The 24399-nt window shown below is 37.7% G+C and overlaps 1 protein-coding gene across 4 annotated transcripts in view; it reads right to left on the bottom strand.

The window, feature by feature from the left end:
* The window catches only part of svep1 (sushi, von Willebrand factor type A, EGF and pentraxin domain containing 1), a 159931-nt gene that overhangs the window by 26380 nt on the left and 109152 nt on the right, over positions 1 to 24399 (bottom strand). For 3 of the 4 annotated variants that reach the window (XM_022678487.2, XM_022678485.2, XM_022678488.2), the window contains exons 28-43: positions 22996 to 23120; positions 21448 to 21571; positions 20812 to 20982; positions 19252 to 19425; positions 19016 to 19135; positions 17102 to 17278; positions 12844 to 12928; positions 11904 to 12095; positions 11635 to 11802; positions 10455 to 11127; positions 6890 to 9621; positions 6546 to 6774; positions 5636 to 5791; positions 5161 to 5224; positions 4343 to 4516; positions 4062 to 4241 (exon numbers count right to left, since the gene is read on the bottom strand). In XM_022678487.2, coding sequence (XP_022534208.2) covers positions 4062 to 4241; positions 4343 to 4516; positions 5161 to 5224; positions 5636 to 5791; positions 6546 to 6774; positions 6890 to 9621; positions 10455 to 11127; positions 11635 to 11802; positions 11904 to 12095; positions 12844 to 12928; positions 17102 to 17278; positions 19016 to 19135; positions 19252 to 19425; positions 20812 to 20982; positions 21448 to 21571; positions 22996 to 23120 — 5544 coding nt within the window. The remainder of the gene's footprint in view (positions 1 to 4061; positions 4242 to 4342; positions 4517 to 5160; positions 5225 to 5635; positions 5792 to 6545; positions 6775 to 6889; positions 9622 to 10454; positions 11128 to 11634; positions 11803 to 11903; positions 12096 to 12843; positions 12929 to 17101; positions 17279 to 19015; positions 19136 to 19251; positions 19426 to 20811; positions 20983 to 21447; positions 21572 to 22995; positions 23121 to 24399) is intronic. The other variant, XM_022678486.2, reaches the window with a different exon arrangement.

The following is a 24399-nucleotide window of genomic DNA, read 5'->3' as shown; positions in this document are numbered from 1 at the left end:
TCTTTAGTGGCCTTTCTATTCAGGAGGTGTGTGCAGCGGCGAGCTGGTCCTCGCCTCATACGTTCACCAGATTTTATAAACTGGACATAACAGCACCTACTATAGCACATGCGGTGCTGAGCGCCGGCTCGGGGAACACTCAGTCTCCACTGTGAGGCTTAGCTGGTTGACAGTGTGTTCAGGCAGGCTTGTCTGACAATACGGGAGTTAGGATATCCCATAGTGAGACACCGAAACGAATGCTTGAAAGAGAACTTTAGGTTACTTGCGTAACCCCGGTTCTCTGATAGCATGAGTGAGGTGTCTCACCAGACCACCCTCCTTGCAGCGTGAAGCGAGGAAGAGGTGTGCCTGTTTTTTGAATGAGGAGGTGACGCTGTGCCACCATATTATATACGGGGGGTGGGAGCACGAGCGTCACAGCTGTCAGCCAGCCTCATTGGCTGGCGTAGTGGAATAGAGCTTCTGAGGCATACGCGGAAGGGGCGTATCCCATAGTGAGACACCTCACTCATGCTATCAGAGAACCGGGGTTACGCAAGTAACCTAAAGTTTCATGTTTTTTGGATAAAATCCGGATTAGCACCCGAACATCCCTTTTAGACAGCTTTCTCTTACAGCGTCCACAGTTAATCCTGTTGGATGTGGTTCGTCCTTCTTGGTGGTATGCTGACATTACCCTGGATACCGTGGCATCAACAATTTATCCTCTTATGTCACTCATAATGTTGTGTGCATTGCAGTATTTTGAGCAAAACTGTGCTCTTACCCTGATAATAGAACTTTCACACTCTGCTCTTACTGGTGCAATGTGCAATTAATGAAGATTGGCCACCAGGCTGCTCCAATTTAGCCATGAAACCTCCCACACTAAAATGACAGGTGTTTCAGTTTCATTGTTCCAACCCCTGTACATCTCCTTTAAATGCTTTTTTTTCTGACAAAACACACACTTAATTATGAAATTTTATTATTTGAAGTGTCAAAATATCATGTGCTGCGACCTTTAATAGCAGCAATTGTAATACATTGTAAGACAAATGATCTAATTTATGTGTCTGCAGTATTAAAGGCTAGTATAGTATGCTTAAGTTTATGATATTTTTAGAACACTTTGGTCCCGCTTTATAATAACTGTCTCTTAATAACAATCTACGTAATAACAGTGGAGGTACTGGTGAAATACGCATTGTTACAGATTGATTACATTTGTATAGGTTATATACAGTTACATTTCTGTTGTTTTGCTGTTTTCCTCAGGTTTTGAGTAATTGGAGGACTCTATAGCGCTGACTCAGGTCTGTGTTTCACTTCTTCATTCCTATAGAACATTTCGCCTCTTCAAAGCAGAAGAGAAAACAATGTGTCAGAGTGAAATGTCCCAGCAGGAACTACATTATAATTTAACGTCAAAAAAAGATGACTCTATAATTAAAAATATTTTTAAATGCTCAAACCTGGTACCACATCCCCCCCCCCAAAATATTTCCTTGTGACTCAACTTAACAAGAATTGTTGCTCAAACCTTTGTGAAGACACTAATCACACACACACAGACACTGTTACATGTGAAAATTCACACGCCATAACATGTGAAAGTACACACAAGTCTAAACTGACATTGACACGTGTGCAATTACTTAACCTATACAACTGTAATAAATGTGTAAAAGGGCATAATTCACCAGTAGTTACACTGTTATTACATGGACATTACATTGCTAATGTGTAACTACACAGTTATTAGAGACACCATTATATATTTATATGATTTACAGGACAAAAATGATCTGTTAATTACTGTCTTGAAGTCTGTCTTGACATTACAACATAAAAAATGTATAAGATCATCACTTACAAAAACTCACTTTGTTAATAGACATGTTACATGTTACAAACTTGTCAAATAATTCAATAAATTCTATGATAAAGTATTTTGTTTAAAAAAAACATTTTGTAAGCATTTTAAAGGGAATTTTTTTTCTGTATGATCACTTAATAAAATTTTTTAAACGTGAACATATTTGTAGTCAACAGTCTTAATGTTTGAACAATTTTAAGATTTAAAAAATGGCCTGTTGAAAATCCTTTTATGCCAGTGACCCAGTACATAGAAAACAGCTCATTCGAGTTATTTTTCAGCTGTAGGAATGAGTAATGAAAACCTGGATCCACTGACAAGATGATTTGAAATATTCCTACATAGATAAACATGTATAAATTCTCAATAAACTGTTAAACTCGAATAACTGTGCATACTAAGGGATTCAGTAAATGCTCACTGTGCAAAAAAACAAACAAAAAAAACAGATAGTGGATAGCGATCCACATGACCATCATTGATCTGCTGTCAGTCAGATCTGCTGCGTGAGAACCAGCTCAGCACAAAGCAGAATCTGCTGCAAGAGATTTGTTTTACTTTGTTGATCAATGTTGTTTACAGGATTTTTTTTCTCAGACAGACTTTAGTTTGCATCACATTCAGTGAGGCAATTCACCGTCCGCACAGACAGAGCAGAACAACAGTGTCTGCATGTGTTCTTTAGAGAGAATGAGTTAGAAATACGTGCAGGTCTGTGCACGCTCTGCTACCCAGCAGCACAGGACCTGGCTGAGATCAGATACACAGGTAAGGAGGTAAGATATGGATTTGTGGGAGGGTGAAAGGAATGTAAAAAAATGGCAAAAATGATGTGAATGTTTCACTTCTACATTCCTATAGAACATTTTGCCTCTTCAAAGCAGGAGAGAAAAAATGGGTCAGAGTGAAATGTCCCAGCAGGAAATATATTATAGATTTTTACATCAGAAAGTAATTAACTTAAACCTGATACCACATTCCTCCAAAATATTTCCTTGCTGACTCAACTTAAAAAGAATTGTTGCTCAAACTTTTCTGAAGACATTTTGCTCAATCAGCTTATTAAAAAACTGTGAGTCAAACTTAGTTAAGTTGTTTTTTATCAGCATAAAATCAGACTTAAAAAATAATGATCTGGTTTATGTCAAAAAACAAAGTTGTATAGATATAAAATATAAATCAAAGTAACATATCAATTCAAATCTTTAACATTAGAAAGGCATTGAGAATATAAACATTCACTTAATAATAATAATTATAATAATAATCAGGAAAATTTCAGGATTACAGGAGTCAGTCAGTAAACAGATATTCTAATTTGCCACCATCCAATAATCACACAGAAGGATGTTACATAAACTTCATTTTTTGTAAACAATGAGCCACTTTACTGGAAAAGTAAAGTTTCTATGTTGTCCTTCTTACAGCTTTCTCTCAATAAATATAAAATATATATATATATATATATTTTAACTGGGTTTGTTCTATCCTGTTACATTTACATGCATGTGCACACATGATAGGAATAAGCATTTACATGTGCTGTGAAATCCAACTACTAAAACAATTTCATTAATCAAATTTCTAGGGTCTAATGCAATTTAAGAAATCAGAGTAAGTTTTTTTTTACATGAAGACTTGAATTATCAGATAGCTCCAGGAGTCTGATTATAAGTAATTATATAATTCATTAAATAACCACACTCATTACGTTTTTTTAGGTTGTTTAACCTAATGACTTAACCCCATGACTTAAAACAAACAACATATTAAGACATATTTAAGAAAACAAGAATTTTAACATTGTGATATTTAGCAGGCATTGGGTTTTGGCCATTTTATTTTTTATTTTATTAAATTAAAATGTTATTTGTTGCAATATTGTTGTGACCACTTTTTGGTCACTTGAAATTATGACTGGCATGTAACTAGATATCAACATCTATTGACAGTTGAGTCGGTGGCCAGCTGGGGTTTCATAGCTAATAAATAATAAATAATAAATTATATCATTATAAAATCACAAATGATAATATTAAGAGATTCCTCTTAATAAAAATCATTTAGAGAGCAGAATAATATGTTGTTTTAGTGAAAGTGTCAATTATTTATTTGTTGAATAAAAAAAGCTGTCTCAAATAAAGTTCTAGGAGTAAAACTTCTGCTAACTGGCAGAGCAGTGAGTCTCTAGCAGTCTTACGTGAACAGATGGGAAAAGGTGAGCTCCAGGAGCCGTTTTCCATGCAAACAATGTGGGAGTCCCCCTGCAGAGCGTAGCCCTTATCACAGAAAATCTCAAGAGCCTTCCCCCCATTGGCCTGGCTGTGTTCCTGCACCTTCCCATGTAGTATACTCTCAGGCCTGGGACAGTCTTCAGGTGCTAAGAGAAATGAAGACAAATTGCATGGGTGTGGAAATACAGCATGTAATAAAGTGTGCACCAAACAAAAGCCTGAATGATCAGCTATTGTGTTGCTTTACCTTCACAGGTTGGTGTAGGTAAGCTCCACGATCCATTAGCCTGACATGTGAGATTCTGTGGGCCTATCAGTTCCAGTCCAGAGTCACACACATACGTGACTTTACTCTCATATGACTCACCAGTCATCAGTGAAACAGCATTTTCCACAGAGGGTGGAGGACCACAGGAAACTGCTAAAAAATAAGAGGAAAAAATAAACTTAGACCATGTGAATCATGAGCCTAGATGTGAGATAAATTAAATAATGGCCTGCCTTTTACAAGACCACTTCAGTTTCTGAATCAGTTTCTCTGATTTTGCTTTTTATAGGTATATGTTTGAGTTAAGTGAACATTGTTGTTTTATTCTATAAACTACGGACAATATTTCTCCCAAATTCCAAATAAAAATATTAATAGTAATAAATAGTAATTTAGAGCATTTATTTGCAGAAAATGAGAAATGGCTGAAATAACAAAAAGATGCAGAGCTTTCAGACCTCAAATAAGGCAAAGAAAATGCAAGTTTATATTAATAAAGTTTTAAGAGTTCAGAAATCAATATTTGATGGAATAATCCTGGTTATTAATAAACACAGTTTTAGTGCATCTTGGCAGGTTTTCCTGCATCAGTCTTATACACTGCTTTTGGAAGTTCAGCTTGGTTTGATGGCTTTTGATCATCAATTTTCCTCTTGATTATATAGGTTTTCAATTGTGTAAAATCAAAGAAACTCATAATTTTTAAGTGGTGCCCCCTTTTTTCAGAGCTTTATATATCTACTAACAATTACAATTCAGGCACATAAAATAATACACATTATGTGAGAGAGACTCACCAACACAGAGAGGCTGAGCCCCACTCCATTTTTTGTCTCCCTGACAAATCTGAACAGCGTCACCCTGTGGTGGAGAGAAAAAATACAGAAATGAATAAGTAAATGTAATTCTAGTGATACTTTGTTTAGTACACACTCCCTTCTGGGAAATTTCAGCATGTAATTTTGGGTAGTTCTGAACTATTTTTTGATATTATAAGAAAGGCTTTACTGGACAATGACTTTACTGCACTTTATATAACAATAAAATATAGTCTCATATCATATGTCTCAAGTCCATGAAAGTCACATGTATTTATATTAGCTAATCCAACTATATTTTAAACTTACATACATTACTCTTTGACTTTTAATATTACAATTTTTTTCTAATATTACTATTTGGTAATAACAATGTAAACTAGGCTAAGGCTGTTGCTGAGTCGTTACTAGTCATCAAAGAAAGTCAGGAACCCAAATAATCATTCGGACAAACCTGTAGTTCAAAGCCTGGCAAACATGTGTACGTAACAGTGTCCCCATAACTGTAGCTCTCGCCTTTAATGATGCCGTGGAGAAGGGGGTGGGGCTTATCACAGAACACCAGCACACAGGAATTTGAAGAGAAAGATGGAGACCATCTGCCAAAAAGCTAGATCATATAAAAAAATCATTATGAATCTATCATCTATTCTAGGAAAACTTTTGCACCCGAATTTTAGTTATACGTATATCAATGTGTTTTTTTTCCTTTTAAAATCGATGATAGCAAAAACAAAAAGAAAATATGTATAAAATAGTACACTACATTAGGAGTAATTTATGTATTTATATTATTTATATATTATTATAAAAAATGATACCACAGTTAGTTCCGACTTTGCAATGTGATTGGCTGAGAGGGGTTTTATGAGTGCCATTATCAGTTGATAATGCACTGTAACCAAAGCTCTCCATGTACTACTCCTCCACATACAGGTAATCTAGCAACAATGCTGCTCTTACAAGCCAAACAGTGCAGCTACAAACAGAGCAGCAACGGAACTATTTTAACTCGCAGAGTTTTTATAACCAAACAGATTGTATTTTCTTGTCCTCTTTAACTCAAAAGCTTTCAATATACAGCGATGATGGAACTGTGGTATAATCGCAATAATACTCTCAAGGTTTGTGCTATAACGTGTAATATTGACACTGCTGTGCTGATTTTGTGCCTATGACCAATTTTGCACGTTATAGCACTGCCTCACATGTATTATTGCTAAATTATACATTTTCATACTTAGTACCAGGAACTTAAAATCACTTAAAATCAAATTTAATGTGTATACATAAATATGTACATGAAATGTGACTAAGGTGGGAAAGTTACCTAAAGTAAAAAATTGATGAAAAAAAAGCCATACCCCACATTCAGATAGCCCTGGTCCCTCAAGATAAAACCCAGGCTTGCAGGAGATTGTGATGGTGCCTCCTACTGGTGTGAGCTGATCTCCTGCCACCACAACATTGGTAAGGTTGCTGGGCAGGCTGCACGGTTTCGGCCGACACCTCACACTGTGTTTGGACCAAGTACCATCGCTCTGACAGTGGACTGAGTCCGTCTGTGTTACTGGTTCAAATCCCTCTGAACACCTGAAACAATGCAAATACATTGGACAGTTAAAGCACATAATAATAAACAGACAGAAGACATTCTCAAATGTTGTAACATTGCTGATTTGGACTTGTGCTGAAACTTGAAACTTACTTGTACTGAGCCTTGCTGCCATAGGTAAAAGCGGACCCTACAATCATTGCATTTGGGACAGGAGGGGGCTCCCCACAGGACACAGGGTCACAGTGTAGACTAGGTACTCCCCATCTACCCAGTCTTCCACAGGATAGATTTGGGTGTCCCCTCAAAGAGTAGCCTGGCCTACATCCATAGGTGACGGTATCCCCTGTAGTAGCACCACCTGTTACAACAGCATTGGGTACAGCTGGTGGAGGAGTGGAACATCTCCCCCTGCTACAGATAGGAACCCCTGGACTCCACACTCCACCCTTGTCACACACAGCCTCAGTAGGTCCTAGAGTTTTATAACCCTCATCGCACCGGAACCAGATACTGGCCCCACAGGTGTGATCTCGGCCAAGCACTGCACCAAACTTCAGCACCGGTGGGTTGCACATGCATGGTCGGCATTGTGGCACTTCCCCGATCCAGGTGCCATCTGCCGTACAGCGCAAAATTGGACTTCCAGCTATCTCATAGCCCGGGAAACAGATATACTCCACAAGATCATCAAAGTTAAAACTAGAGCCATTGAGGAAGCCATGACTGATGTCCTCGGGAGGGTCACATGTGACTATATCACATCGAGGTGGAGGATCATCCCACAGTCCATCACCTCTACAGACAAGAGAAGGATTTCCTATCAAGGTATAGCCTACGTCACATTTGTACGTTACTTTTCCATTATACCCATAATTAGTCCCCCTGGCATGGCCGTTCCTTATGATAGGGGGTCGACCACAGTCAGCTGGGAGGCATTTAGGAGCACTTTCACTCCAGGTGCTGTTGGCCAGGCAAACACTAGTGGCTGCTCCGTGCAGGATAAACCCAGGGTTGCAACTGAAGACCAGGCGCTTTCCAAAGGTATAACTGTCTCCATTCACTTGCACATCATTCGAGATTACAGGATGCCCACAAGACACAGCCCTACACAATGGTGCTTTGCCGTCCCATTTACCATCCATTTGGCAAGTCCTAGATTCCGAACCTTGTAAGATAAATCCTGCATGGCACTCATAATGGATCACTTCCTTAAAATAGAAAGATCTTCCCACCACTTCACCATTAGAAATGCCTCCGGGGTCACCACAGTTTATAGGAATGCATCGGGGTGCCTCATCATTCCACTGGCGACCAGAGACGCACTGTCGCACTGTTTGTCCTTCTAGCTCATAGCCCTCTTCACAGCTGTACTCCACCAAACTGCCCAGTACTGTATCTGTTAATTTTACTAATCCATGCTCAGGATTAGGTGGTGCCTCACACTCGGCAGGCACACACACAGGAGCTGTTCCATTCCATATCCCATCCTCTTGGCACCCCAGTACAACTCCACCATTCATGTCGTACCCTGAATGGCAGCGATACTGGACCATAGTTCCATGCAAAAAGCTGGTGTCTGTTGGTGAACGTTGGCCAGCCAGTTTGTTGTCTCCTCCAGACAACTCAGCAGAGGGGTCTCGGATTTTAAAGTAATCTCCAAAGTCAATATGTGGAGGAAGGCCACAGTCTGCTGGACTGCAAGTGGGCACTGAACTCGACCAACCATGTTCTTCACAAGTCAGGTGGTTCTGTCCCATGAGCAAGAAGCCTGGGAAGCAGCTGTAGAAAATAGTGACACCAAACTTGTGGTCTCGTCCTTCGACGAAGCCATTGTCAATAGGTTTAGGAGGCGAGCAGTAGATCTGTTGGCATGATGGAACCTCCTTGTCCCAGTTTCCACTTTCCAGACAAGTAAGAGTTTCTGGACCTTCGAGACGGTATCCTCGCTGACAGGAGTAAGTAACAGACCTGCTAAACTGAAGTCGTGAGTACTTAGCAGAGCCATTGGGGATATCCTTAGGTGGAGGGCATTCAATGGGGTGACAAGCAGGCACCCCACCAATCCAAAGGCCACTCTGACCACATAACACTGTGGAGTTCCCTACGAGATCATACCCAGGCTTACAACTATACAGGGCAGTACTCAGATACATGAGGCCCTGCACATCCACTATGCCATTTGGTATTTCCTCTGGATGTGGACATTCCACAGGAATGCATTCTGGATAAGGTTTACTCCAACTTCCATCCGCCTGGCAACTAACGGAAGCTTCTTTGCGAAGAGTAAATCCAGCCATGCAGGAGTAGGTAATCACACTGCCGAAATAGAAAGATGCAGATGATGGATCACCAAAGGACACGTCTGGGGGTGGTCCACAAGACACCTGCTTGCAGACTGGGAAGGAGTCATTCCATTCTTGGGATGGAGTGCATCTAAGAGTTCTTGCTCCATGTAGCACATAACCATCCTCACAAGAAAGCTCCACAGTTCCAGAGTCTGAATCCAAGCTCCGCAGTACCAAATGGTTGTCTTCCAAAGGTGGTTCTTGACACTGAACTGGAGAACAGAGTGGAATTTTGCTCTTGTCCCACTTGCCATATTTTAAACAGGTCCATACTGCGTCTCCATTGAGTTCATATCCCTCATCGCACATGTATTCCACCTTACTTCCCACCTCAAAAGTGGTGGAGCCACTGTAGAGTCCATGCTTGATATCAGGAGGTGTGGGGCAGGTCAAAAGTACACAGGCTGGGGGATCACTGTTAGACCACTGCTTGTTGGCCATGCATATACGTTCAGCCTTTCCAGTCAGGCGATAACCAGCATTGCAAGCGTATGTCACTTTACTGCTGTAGACATAGTTGGTCCTCCTAATGGTGTCCTGGAACCAAAGAGGAGAAAAGGAATTACTTTTGACCTTAGAAAAACAATAGAAAAACAATGAAGTGAATACCCATTAAAGGTCACAGTCAGAATATTATGACCATCTTCTAGTACCTACACTTAATGTCCATCTTATCAGCTCTACTCATCATAAACTGTAGAAACACTTTGGTGTTCTATAATTACGGACTGTAGTCCTGGATTTGTTTCTCTGCACACTTTATTATCATTATCCTCTTTTCACCCTGTTCTCCAATGACTATTAGACTCTCCTAACGAGCTACTCCACCTTGTAGATGTAAAACAGCAACTTTACAGGAGAGAGAAAAAACCTTGTAAACTTTCAATGGAAGTCAATGTAAAAAGAGTTTATTTCAGGTCATTTTGAAGAGTTTCTATTGGACCGTTGATCAAGAAATTTTGCCACAGTGTAAGGAACAGTTTGTTTGTTCAAATTATGTAGTAAACTAAAAATCGACAAAAATGTAGATAAGGATTTTTCATAGGACAGCGACGACAGCTGGCTGGATATTTCTGGTTGGTGGAATGTTCTCAGTCTAGAAGTGACAATGAAGTGTTGAAAAACTCCAGCAGCACTGCCGTGTCTGATCCACTTGTACCACATTGATACACACTAACACACCACCACTATACCACTATGTCTGTGTCACAACAGTGCTAAAAAAATGACCCACCATCCAAACAAAAAATACCTGCACTATGGTGGCTCTGTGGGGTCTTGACCATTGGTCATAATATTCTGACTTGACTGTGCATACTGTAAATATGTACCTCAATACAAAAAAAATTAATAAAAACAGGAATAATCACCTGGATGAAGCCATTTATCAAACGAGGAGGACTAGAGCAAGCTATAGGTTGGCAAGCTGGTAAAACCCCACCCCATTCTCCATTAGCTTTGCAGGTCCTCCTCTTCTCGCCTCTGATGTAGTAGCCCTTATCACAGCTATATGCAACCACAGCTCCGAAGCTGTAGTTGTTTCCGCTGACGTAACCCCGCTCAATGCTTTCCGGCTTGGAGCATCTGACAGGCATGCATCCAATATCCAAGGGAGAAGGTGACCAGTCTCCTCCCAATAAGCATTTCAAGGTGGCTGTGGTGTTGAGCACAAAGCCTTCCTCGCATTTGTAGTTGACCTCTGTGTTACTCGCATATTTGGGCTTGTTGATGGAGTCCAGAATAGCATGGGGTAGTTCTGGTGGGCGCTGGCAGAAGTTGGCAATGCAGTGTGGCATACTGTAGCCATCGGGGGGTGCCCAGACGCCCTCTGCATTGCAGAACAACTTGCTGTTGTTGCCAATGGTGTATCCATCGTCACAAAAGTAGATAGCCGTGTCACCAAACAGTTGGTGTCCGGCATCCGAAAGGGCGTGGTCAACGTGGGGCGGGGAGCCACACTGGCGAGGGACACACTGGGCGGAATTGCGACTCCATTCTCCACTCGGCAGGCACTCCTGAGTTTCAGTACCAAGAAGTGTGAATCTGCATATAATGAGAACAGAATAGAATTATTCTTAGTAACTATTATTTATTAAAGATACTCTTTGTTTTGTTTCTATTTCTGCTTAAGCAATTACTATTTATTTATGAACATGAGCAGCATAGCTGTTTACCAGGTTCCTACACTAGTACATTAACCTGCTATAGTCATATACTTCCACTTAGTTACATACTTATATGATGCAAGGTTTTCTTTTACATATTATACCTGGTAATACTAAACTTTTTCTTTTATATGTACAATGGTCCAATTACTGTTTTATTTACTACAGATTACTGTTATTTTAGTACTGCTATGCCTTAATCTCACATGCACATACTTGCATGTATTGTATTTATTGTCTGTTGTACTTATTATGTATGTACCTATGCACCTCCCATATCTACTACTGAACCAGAGATCTGGATCAGTATACAGTAAGTATGACAATAATTACATTTAATTACATGAGATATTACACATTTGCATTTTTAAAACATATAAATTACCCCTCTCTGCAGATGTACTGGACCTGACTGCCCAGCGTGAAGTTGTCTCCCTTGATCACTGCATCCTTCAAGGGACTGGGTTCACCACACTCCACCCTGGTACAAACAGGGACAGGCGATGTCCATTCTCCAGTTGACTCACACTGCAGCTCCCCTGAGCCCTGTAATCTTCACAGCAGAGCGGTATTAAAATCCGCATCCTCATCAGTTCTTGCTATTCATTTTTCAAAACTGATGAAAGTGAAAAATGATGACAATGACAATTTTACCTGTATCCTTCCACACAGGTATAAGCTAAAGTGGACAGATAGACTGTGTTGTTGAGGGTAAACTCAGCATGGTCCACAGCAGGGGGCTCTCCACAGGTCACAGGTTGGCAGATAGGTGGCTCACTGCTCCACTTCAGGTTAGATTCACACTGGATCTCCATTGTTCCTTCAAGGATGTAACCTTTTTCACAGCTGTTGGGGGAGCAGAGGGAAAATATTGTTGTTGTTGTTATACAGTCATTAACCTAGTTCAATTTTTGCCTTCGACTTTATGAGATTGTACATTTAAAGTAAGTGATTTACAACTTTAAAAACCATCCATCCTTCCATTAATCCATTACCCACTATTAGGATTCGCTCAAACTTCAACCCCATGCACAAGGTAACACCTCACAACATATACAGGTTGGACATTTTAAAGCCATCCCTTAAGAAAACACTTTAGAATTATTTTAGCTGTCAGTGTCATGTCAGTGTATTTCAATACTAATAGTAGACAATTTAATGATTATAGGGCAGTTTTTAAAGTCAGGGGTTAAACCTCATAGGTTATGCTTTACTTTCAAATAAAAATATCCATTCAAAATGCTGTTTAGTTCACAATTAGACCTAAAAAAAGAGAAAAAAACAAAACAAAAAAGACTAGGCCTACTCTCGGTGTGGGAAACTGCCTTATCATGTACCAAACAGGACAGTTGTACTCAAATATGTTTATCAGCTAATGCATGATTGAAACAAATAGCTTTGATCATATGATCAATATCATATCATCTACATACCCATATATATTTTTTAAATAAGATTAAACCGAATAAGTAAATTACTGTGCATAACATAGAGTAGTCAGCCATACACTATTAACAAAAAAGGAGTTTTTCTGAGATACAGTAGGTAAAATGCGGCTCTTAGTTAACTCTTCTTCTTGCACTGACATTGATACCTGAAAGTCACCTTGCTTCTGTATGTGAAGTTTGTCCCCTTCAGGATTCCATGTTCTGGGACAGTAGGTGGATTACAAGACAGGGCTGAAAGCATAAAATATTCACATTATTAAAGAAGGTTATTCTTGATGTAAATGTACAGTTATATGACATATGCATAAGCTCTCTCTGACAAGTGACATATATATATATATATATATATATATATATATATATATATATATATATATATATATATATATATATATGTACATATTTATGAACATGGATGCCTGGTGTCACTGAGGCTGCTTTTGCTTTTGAGTTCTGGAGTCAATCTAAACAATATTCAGGGGCTTTAGAATGGAAAACTGTGCATGTCTTGGACCAGATGAGTAATAAGAGATATGACCTGTTTTGTCCTCCTTCAAAAAAAAAGACAAAAACATGTAGTTTATCCAAAACTCCAAGGCTGTTGTGGAACAGTCTCGACTTTGCCTTTATGGCTCTATATTTACAATCCCAAAATGTACACAGTGAAAGCCTTTTGAGGCTAAACGTAACGGAGCAATGGCAATACTAAAAAAGGCTAAGCGCTAATGCTAGCTGACTGGATGAAGCACCAATCGGGAAAGGCATGATTTGTGTGACGACCATGGGAGAACCATGCAGGCAATGAGCAACAGTCAAGTAAGAAATCTAAAAGCAAGTTAAGCATGCGCTAGTTGGGTTTTAGCCATGTGCTGGCTAAACGCTAACCCTACCAAACCATAAAACAATCTCTGCTGAGAGGAAACACTAAAAGGAAAGTACTGTTTCTATTAGATAAGACTCTATATCTAACTATTTATCAACTGTTTTTGTTACAGTGTTAAAATGTACTATGACTATGCTACGTTATGCAATGCTATGCTATGCTATGTGGTTGTGAGCTGCCACAGTGCTATTAAAGCTGTTAAAGTTACTATTTTTAAAGCCCTCTATTAAAGAAAAATGTATCACTCTGGTTGTAAATATGTGTACAATCACATCTAAACATTACTGTTCCCAAACAAGCCATTCACGTTATATTTATACATAGAAACAACTTAAAATATTGAATTAAAAAAATTAATCATATGGAATAAAGGTCCAAATGACATTGCACATTCTGAAAAAACTAGCTCTGTGTATTTTTGGAAAATTTAATTGTTGAAAAATGAAATACCGGTCATTTGGTTGTCTTAAAGGATTTTTGTTATGAAGAATTTTGTCATAAATTTGTCATGTGACCTAATGTAATGTACACTGCTTGTCATTCAAATTTAAGCTACATTTTCCCCCCCAAAGCTTTTTTTTCCAAACAACATTATGTGTCCAAATGTTTCTGGACACCAGTTCTAAGAAACATGTTTGGTCCCTGTATGTCAGACTTGGACTAGTGAGGTATAAAGCTCCCCAGCATTAAGCTATAAAGCAGTGGAACTGTTTTAATTGGAACTCAGTCCTTGATTGGACTCCACGCTTACTAGGGGTTCTGTATTGTATGTTCAATGTTTTGTCTGATTCTCTGTTCTGCGATCACTTTTCTTTAAAGCTGCTTTGTGAAAACATTAGCTGTAAGAAGTGATATAAAAATAAATTTGATTCAATTTAATTTAGGAAAAGTTCGAGAAGTTAGTGGAAGATGAAGGTGAAGTGATGATATGATATTCTTACTAATGCTCTTGTTCCTGAACGCAAACCTCAAAAAAAAAAATCCTCAAAGCAATACTAGTGCTACATCTAGTAGAAAGTCTTGTCTGGACAGCAGAGACAGTGATTCAAACAAAATGATCACAATAATTGACTAGGTGTCCGAAAACTTTTGTCCATATAATGTATTTTCCCTTAAATTATAAGTATTATATCCTGTAACTAAGTTAGTTATTAGTGGGCTCACTGCCAAGCACTGCAGTGCCCGTTTCCAGCAAGTCCAATCTCTCAATGTGTTTACAGTGCAAAAAAAGGCTGAACCTTTCCAGCAGCATACAGCACATAAAGCTTTCAGCTACACAGCCACAGTCCATTAGATCATTGCTCCATTAGGTCAGCCTGCCACCATCAATAACTATTTTGTTGCTATTATGGTTGAGCATTTGAATGCTGATTGATTTGAAAGGTTAACAAAGCTCCACAACAATCCTACAGACACAAGAGGTATTCAATTTGGATTTATTCGTCCAGTTCAGAATAGTCCATCTAATCTAGGTATTGTTTGACGCTGTATGCATTTAGGTAAGCGTTCACACAAAGAGGAGGCATCAACACTGATCTGCTGATTCATCACTTTTAAATCAATCCTGGCGTGAGTTGATGAGCACAGTAACAACAAGAACTTTATTCAGCTTCAGCTCAGAGACTAGTGTAGAATCAGCTTCTATACTAACAGCAATACACTGAAAAAAATGATGCGTAACATTTATTTAAAAGAAGCTTAGCAACTTTCTGCATTTGCTTTTTTTTAAGTAAATTTAATTTCAGATAGATTTAAGTAACTTCAACTCGGTTTCATGACATAAATGTTACATAGTGTAAATAAGTGAACTGAACTTAAGTCAATCCTTTATTTTAGTAAACTTTGCTTAATTTCCGCATACAATATTACCTAATTACAATAACTTAATTCATACAATATTATTATATATAATTTTAGTAAAAACACACATTAAAATATTTACATAATCTCAAAGATTTATTTTGTAAACAGACCAAGTCTCACTGGATGGCATGTAGTTTTCAGTATACTAAAAATAATGTATTACATGCCGTCCATGTGTTGAGACAGTGTTATATGTGTGTTATAACTAAAAATATTTAAATTTCAGGAATTATAATATATTATCTATCAAAAATGATTTGAGTAATATTAATTAAGTAATTGTAATTAGGTAATACTGTATGCCGAAATTAAGTAAAGGCTACTAAAGGAAAGGATGATTCAGCACACACAGTTTAATAAAAGAAAGGATTAACTGAAGTTTAGTTCACTTATTTACTCTATGTAACATATAAGTCTTGAAGCCGAGTTGAAGTTACTTAAATTTACATTAAATTAAATGTACTTAAAAAAAGCAAATGCAGAAAGTTGCAAAAGTTTTTTTAAGTAAATTATTTTCAGTGTACACAGCTCAGTCCTAATATAGAATAGTTTGACCACTTCCTTATTTCTGTACTCATTATCCATTTTTACATCTGACCATAGACAACTTTGTATTTTCATAATTACAGACTGTAGTTTAGTTCTTCATTGGTCAGGACCAAACGGAATGACCACAGATCAGCTATTACATGTGTGGTGTTAAGTTACACTTGTATAGTGCCTTTCTAGAGACCAAAGGTCCCTTTACAATCACGTTTTACACACAACCACTTACTCTCAGCACTCACACAACACACAACACACAACAGTGGGAAGCGGCAGCCGATTGCGCACAGCGTACTCTTAACCAGAAACAACCGTCCACCTGGAAGACCTGAACCGGGCACTTGAGAAGTTGACCCAGCGCTGACTAAAAATATCCAATTAATCCCACACACACCAGGACAATTTAGAGCATCCAATATTTCTGGGTAATTTACATGATTTTCATGTTTTTGGATTGCGAGACATGAGGAGAACATGGAAACTCCACCCAGGTAGGGACTTGAACCCAAGACCCCAGTGATGGAAGATAAGTGTGCTAACCACTAAGCCGCCGTCCTTTGCCGCCCCATGGCAGAGGATGAGCTTCTGTCTCTGTTTTAAAAATATTTGTAAGGTGGAGCAGCTAGGCAGAAATGTCTGATAAAGAGAACTTGAGAGTGACTGGATACAGTGTTTAAAAACTCCAGCAGCAATGCTGTGTCTGTGTCAGTGTCACTGCAGTGCTAAGAATGAGCCACTACACAAATAATACATGTTCTGTGGGGTCGTGACCATTGAAGAACAGGGTAAAAGGAGGATAACAAAGTATGCAGAGGAACAGATAAAGGACCACAGTCTGTAAAAATGCTCCTACTAGGTCAGGTGAGATTAATACAAAATACAGTTGAGTGTAGAAACAGGGTGGTGGTCATAATATTCTGACTGGATTGTGTATAACATGGCAGATCTCAGTATAGTATCTATGTAGTATCTCAATGCTGCCCTCTAGTTGATTTGATGTGTAATAACATGAGTGCTCAAGCTCACAGTAGATCTACTGGCCTTTCCAGCAATAATGAAGATTAAGAGAAATTCAATGTTAGCTGGGTCTGGGACCTGACAGATTTGTTTACCTTTGCAAAAAGGAAACGATCCCTCCCATGTGCCTGTCTCAGAACATGACAGACGGGATGAGCCAATCAGTTCGTACCCTTCCTCGCAAGAGAAGACTACCTCACTACCCACGATGAAGACAGTACCCTCCCGATGACCAAAGTCAGGATGACCTGGGTCTTTACACTTCACTGGCTCTGGATATGGATCACAAAGAGCAAATAAAGCATCATTTTACCCTCAGATTCAGTATCAAAATCAGAGATACTGGCCCTTATTCATCAGAGTTACATAAAACAAGAACAAACTGGAGCTCATGAGTGTTGTAGGACACTGAATCAAATCAGAATTAAAACTTTTTTTTTTTTTTACAGTAGCAATCAGCAATCATTGTGAAAGTGAACCAGTATTCAGCATGAGTAATATCAATAACAACAGTCTTTATTTGTTTCACTCAAAACATGTGCACACATCACACAAGCATAAAATCAGCAAGAAAATTATAAATTATTATAAAAAAAGATAACAAGCAAATATGGTGAAAACAAAAAAATCAAAAAACATCAATACAAAGCTCATAACAATAATAGCAGAAATAAAGTACAAAGGTACAGAAACAAAAGAAATAGTATTAGCCATAAATGTAAGTAAAAGCAAAGAAGCATTTATGCAGATGTATTATCTAATTTGGTAAATAAATTTGACTTTTTTTGGTACATAAAAATCTGTGATTATCTCATTATATTTTAGATAGCTTAACCTCCCTTCTAGTTACCTTTAGCTATTGTAACTCTAATTATGTGTAGCTACTTTACCCCTAGCCATTTTTTCTTCTTTTCTAGTTCAATTAATTACCTTAACCCTTGTGTGGTGTTCATATTTTTGTTACTCGTTTACTTTGTTACTTGTATTTAATTCAGCAAAATTAAGCAATTTTACATTAAAATGCTTTACACATGCTTGCTTCACCTAAATAGCAAGTGATATAAACAGCTTACATGGTAAATATTTGCCCTTTACCTGTCTTATGTTACATTTCTTTAATTTTGTAATAAAATGAATGTAAAAGAAAATGAATTAAACTCAAGATATGAGTAGAAAATTTGTTTAGTTTCAATTTTACAAATGAAGAAATTTTTAAAAGCCCTTGGCCAAAAATACTGTATGTAATATAAATGGTTGGGGGGGGGGGGGGGGGGGGGGCGTACAGTGTGTGTTTATCGAAAATGTGTTTTAAAATGTGTTTTTCACAAAAGATGAGCCAATGCCAATGAGTTTGAGTTAGAAAAAAAAACTTTTTAGTATCATTTGATGAAAAATGAAAACGGGTCCCACAGACCCGAACACCACACAAGGGTTAACTTTAGCTAATATATTATCTTATCTAATAAACTTTAACTTTTAACAATAAAAATACAAAATAACAACTGACAATAGGAAACATACCTAGTAGGGAATTTTTGCATTCATTATTTTCTGTTTTTATTTATTTGGCTTTTTTCTTCACTGGTTTAATGCAGGGAAAACTCATCTACTTTTTTATTACTTTGCATATATTTACTGGTTAATAATCTGGGGGTGCAAGTCAATACATACTGAATTGGTCATTTTTAGGTTGGTAAATTCTTGTGCTAACATCTCCACACCTCAGACATCAACTGAATTGTAAAAAATGCATGAATTAATCTGATTAGCAACTTTGATGAATAAGAGCCATTTTGACCATAAATTTCATTACAGTTTATTTGCAACAGTAAAATAAATGTTGTCCAACGTCAACCTGGTTTAGTAATAAGATGACATTACAAAATATGACAAATAAAACACAGTTCTAGAAACAAACTGTCTGTTACAGATTTACGTTAGCAGGTAGAGTAATATTGTGTCCAGTGGGATGTGTTAAGTGTTCTGGTAATTACTGTAGCTCAGTTTACCTGTGCAGTTCCTGCCGTCTCCAGTGTAGGGGTAAATACAGGTGCAGATGTGAGAGCCATCTGTGTTCTGGCAGCTGGCGTGTTCATCACAATCAGAACCCAGAGCACACTCATCCACATCTGCAATACACACACACATACACACGCTTACAGGCCAGCAGTACAAAAAACACACTCCTCCTACATCATATGTATTGCATAAACGGCACTGTTCTCACTAACCGAGTGACACTTACCCAAGCAAGCCGGTGGGTTGCCAGCCCACTTGCCGCTGTTGGCACAGTGCATCTTGCTCTCTCCCAGCAGGTAGAAGCCAGGCCTACACTGGTACTCTACTGAGCTGCCAGCATAGAAATCCTCTCCATGATACTGACCATGCTCCAGAGGTGGAGGTGCACCACAGTTCACTCCTGGACAAAAGAAAATACATGTTGAATACATGTTGTAGAGCCCAGAAGGACTACAAGACAGAAGCAGAGCTAAGTCATTTTCTCTCAAACGAAGGATGTCAGGCAAAAGCAGACAAACCAAGTCTCCCTGAAGCTGCGGGAGTCCGCGAGTCACATATAATCTCCCGGAATTCAGAACGAGCGCCCCCAAGAGTGCACTGCACACAAATGCGCACACAGGCGACAGACTTTTTTTCTGTAATCGCGTGCGAGAAGGAGAGAGAGAAAACAGAGAGGGTTCTGATTGGCCTGTTCTCTGCAGAGTCTGTGAGACAGCCAATCAGTTTTTAGTGTGGGCGGGCAGTGTTTTTCCCCCCTCCCAGACGGGATTTGTTCAGTGAGTGAAAGAAAGCAGATCATGGCGGAGGCAGGGAAAGCAGAGGCAGGGTCTTCCAAAAAGAGAAAATATAAAACTCATTTCACCTCTGAATACTTTAAATTTAAATAAAAAAGGTAAAATTAATTAAAATAAAAGTAAAGTTTTGTGATCCTTTGGTGTGTGTGCAAGTTTTTTTTGTTTTTTGTTTGGCTGGGGGTGGGGGGGTAACCTCCCTGAAATCAACTTTTGCTTGTCTGCAAAAGCTAGCTTTTAAAAGAAAAAGGGAAAATGGAGGAACGAATGGCTTTTTATCCAAGAAAACAAGGACAGATATAAGAGGAAGGCCTTCCTTCCAGAGACTCATTAAACGTTTCTTTTTGTTTTGTTTTTATTTCTTCACAGAAGGATAGACAGAAAGGCCCAAGAAACTTGAGAAGTCAGGAAGTAAGAACATAACACACATGGCTATTCATTCACCATTCACCATTCATTATTCATCATTCATTCATGCATTCACTTATTCCCTCACTCTAATGTTGGTTTGTGTCTCTCCTTCTTTTAAAGTCAGGGCACAGGTGTTGCTTATTTAGGCTGATTGCCTACAAAAACCACCGTTTGCCCTCTGGTGGTCAGAGGCCACCTAACTTTGGAGACACCCCTTACATTGATGGCACTGAATTATAATATATTTGACAAATGTGTTACAGCTAGGACTGGGAGATTAATCTAATTAGTTTGACTAAACAAATGACTGTTTTAATGCGATAATACTGTTGTTTTAAATGGGATAATTGAGTTGTATATCTTCACACATAAAAGCTACCAGAGGGAATATCAGTAAATGGGCACATGCTTCTGTCAGAAACATGTAAAGAACCTTTAATATTTTAAATTATGTTTGCATCATGTTTAATATAAAAGTTGTAAGTAAGGTTGAAGATAAGTTTTTTCAACATTGCCCAGTTTTACAGTAAAGTCTTAAATTATTATTTTTTTTTCAGCACCTGAGTAATTGCTCACACACTCACGTTCACACTGCGGTGCTGCATGACTCCATGCGCCTCTGTTCTGGCAGTGCTGCACTGGCTCCCCGACAAGGTAATATCCGGGATTACAGGAGAATTTCACCTGAGAGCCAGGACTCACTGCTGGACTGGAGGAGCGCAGGTTTGAGACAGCATTCTCCAGCAGGGGGCAGTCTAACACAGAAAAACACAGTCATACACACTTTTTTAGGCCATAAAAAGGGTTGGGAAATTACATTTTATTTCTTTTTCATACTTTTAAAGTGTGAATATATTTACATCATCTACAAAGACACTCTTCTGCACACTGTATGAAGTGTGCAGAAAAAAATAAAATAAATAAGAGACTACTTAAAAAAAGGTGTGTTTCTTTGATTTTACCAAATTGAAAACCTCTGGAATATAATCTAAAGGAAGCTGGATGATCACAAGCCATCAAACCAAGCTGAACTTGAATTATAGCACCAGGAGTGGCATAAAGTTATTCAAAAGCAGTGTGTAAGACTGGTGGAGAAGAACATGCCAAGATGCATGAAAACTGTGATTAAAAACCAGGGTTATTCCACCTAATATTGATTTCTGAACTTTTAAAACTTAAAGTAAACTATCAATAAGCATGCAGCAGTAAGGGTATCTCACCAGCGCAGAACATGCTGTTAGAGCTGCTTTTCACTCTGCCTGTAACCCCGCGCAGGAAGTCAGGCCAGGCAAATACGTTCCCTCTCTGTAGATCACTCGGACAACTGCTGGCCAGAGACCTGATCTGAGAACAGCAGAAAAGACACATATAAGAGCCTTAAAGCCTGAAACACACTGTATAGCTGACAGAATACATTTTAGATTAATTACATTCTTTGTGAGATTTTGTCTGGTAGGTGTAAATACAGTAAATGGACATACATGGATGTGAATAAATGCAACCATAATAACTCTCTTGAGAGGTGGTATCTCAGTCTGCTCCCAAATGAACTTTGACCTTGACCTTTGAGATACATGGATAGTTGATATAATTTAAGCTTGTATTAAACTGCACATGAATACGCATTAGTCTAGAACACAGGACCTTCTTCTTGTATTTACTTTCTTTCTCCCATCACAGACATGTCTGACCAATCAGCAGAGAGAATGTTCTCACGTGGTTTGTTGTGACACATTTTGGTGCACTTGGATTTTTTTTTATGTGTGAAAACAAACAAAACCAGGGGAAAAACAATACAAGTTTAAGATCTCAATAACTGTTTCAGAGCAGAGGACCTTTAAGAGTGAAAAGTATTTGTTTTATAAATACTTATATTTTTACTTAATTTCATTGATAAGAGAAAATAAAAAATTTAGATAAACAAATAAATTAATAATAAATTATTTAATATATATTTTTTTATTTTAAATGAATAATTAAAATACGTTTTTTGCTTGCTAATCAGTTCAAGTGCATACAAGTGTATTGTTCATTAATTGTTTATTTAATTGTTAATTGTTATAACAAACTTAATAAAATCAGTGTAAAATACTGTCCACAGTTAATTTGTCTTGCCATGAGGTAACATGGATTAGTAGCATTGTATCACACATCAATAAATAAAAACATGTATTTCAATTTTAAATACCATTTTTTAAATTAAATTCTATGTATTTTTTATTAAATTCTATGTATTTTTACATCCAACAACAAAACAAGCAAACCAAGACACTGGCTTGTTGAGCCGTGCTTATTTTATGATTTCTGTGGAATCTTTAGTCTTTAGTAAAATTGCATTTGTTTGTTTGATTGGTGTTTTTTTTTATGAGCACTTTAAGGAAAAAAAAACATTAGAACCTGCTGGTTGATGGTACACAAGCCAGCACTGATCTAAAGAAGCTTCAGATAAGATTTACAGCACTGATTTCATTCATTAATCTCATGAGATCATACATTCCTCTTTTGGGATCTCTTCTAGGAACAAAGAGCGCAGAACAATAAATCATTTAAATCACTGAGTGCAATCAATAGTGCCATATGGTCTTTAATACCTTGTTCGTGATGGACTGAATCTCTTATTTAAAGTCTCACTTATTAAAAAACACATTTGCAGGGAAGATATCAGATATACACAATACACATCACCGCATTATAAACCATTACTGGCCAAATAAAACCCATTTTATGAGCATGAAGCAGATGAGAGGGCTGTTGTGTGCTGATGTTACCTGCTGTGGGGAGAGAACATAATCCCATATATTGAGCTGACTGAGGGAACCAACAAAAGACTCCACAGGGTTGAAACCTTCTCCTCTCTGGTCCTGATCCTGTCCAAGCACCAGAGCGCCACCTCCTACACACACACACAGCAAAGTTTAATTTAGATTTATGTAAATGTGCCAGTTTAGCCAATTTGGCTTATTTTTAACTGTAGTCGCAAGGATCCGATATTATACAAATTAGAGATGTCACTATTTCCTGTACCTACACTAAAACATTAAATATCAGCTGACATAGGAAATTACATTTAATAACTAATTCCACAAGACAGTCATACATTTCATATGGTTTTTATTTTAGCAGACTTAAAGCTCCACTAGGTAGGTTTGAGATATTGTGCTCGTGGGCTCCCCCTACAGTTGTAGAATGTAATAAATGTTTCAGGCAGATTAGTTTCTCTTTCTCGTTTTCTGGCTTTCATAGACATATTCGGTCTCTTTCCAGCTTCTGCCAGAGTGTCTGTATGTTAGTTTGTAAAGAATGAACCAGTAGTCCTTGTAAAACTGTTAGAACTAAAGGTCGGAAAGCAGGTCGCAGTTCTCACGAGCATTGGTCGCGGCTGCCTCGGAAAACTTACAGAATCTGGTTTGAGCTCAGAGGAGCTCCGGCACAGACACGAGAGCACCGCTATTTCTCCTATTACACCTCAATGGAGCGCTGAAGTGAGTTTCAAGCTGTAATTTTACTTTTTTAAAAAGATAAAAAAAATCAAGGAAATCCTACCTAGTGCTGCTTTAAATATCATTTCATTTGAAAGATCAATTTAAAAAGATTTTGCTATTTGGTTATTTTGGCCATTTTTATACATAGTCATGAAGCATGAAATAGGACGCCAATAATGTGTTAAACTTGTCATTTGAATAAGAATGATGCATATTTTTTTTATTTCTTTACAAACAACATTTTTTATTAAAAAACATTTAGTGAAAGGCCTTCTCAAAAATGTTATTCCTATATAGTATTAAATTATACCGTTACAATAGAACCTAAATAAAATGATTAATTTGATTAGAATAATATGAAAAACTCTTTTACGCAAAAAATAAATAAAAAAATACGCAAATATAATTTTAAATTCTAACATTTTGACAATTAAGCGATTTATGGATTTTAAATTGCAAAATAAATCTAGGTAGGCTGGGTAGTATGACCAAAAAAAAAGTACAATATTCTAATATTAAAATACATTTTCATCAGGGATTGAAAGACAAATTCATCAGTTTTAATACGTTTAAAACATTTACATAAGCTGGAACAGATAAAAAAGGCCCATTAGTGCTTAATTTAAGAATAGTTATATTTATACTTAATTTAATAGACTATGTTATTATGATTTCCATATATTATCAATA

The sequence above is a fragment of the Astyanax mexicanus genome, chromosome 8 (genome assembly GCF_023375975.1).
Source record: "Astyanax mexicanus isolate ESR-SI-001 chromosome 8, AstMex3_surface, whole genome shotgun sequence".
NCBI lineage: Eukaryota > Metazoa > Chordata > Actinopteri > Characiformes > Acestrorhamphidae > Astyanax > Astyanax mexicanus.
The sequence above is the reverse complement of the archived record's forward strand: the minus strand, read 5'-3'. Positions and strand labels throughout refer to the sequence as shown.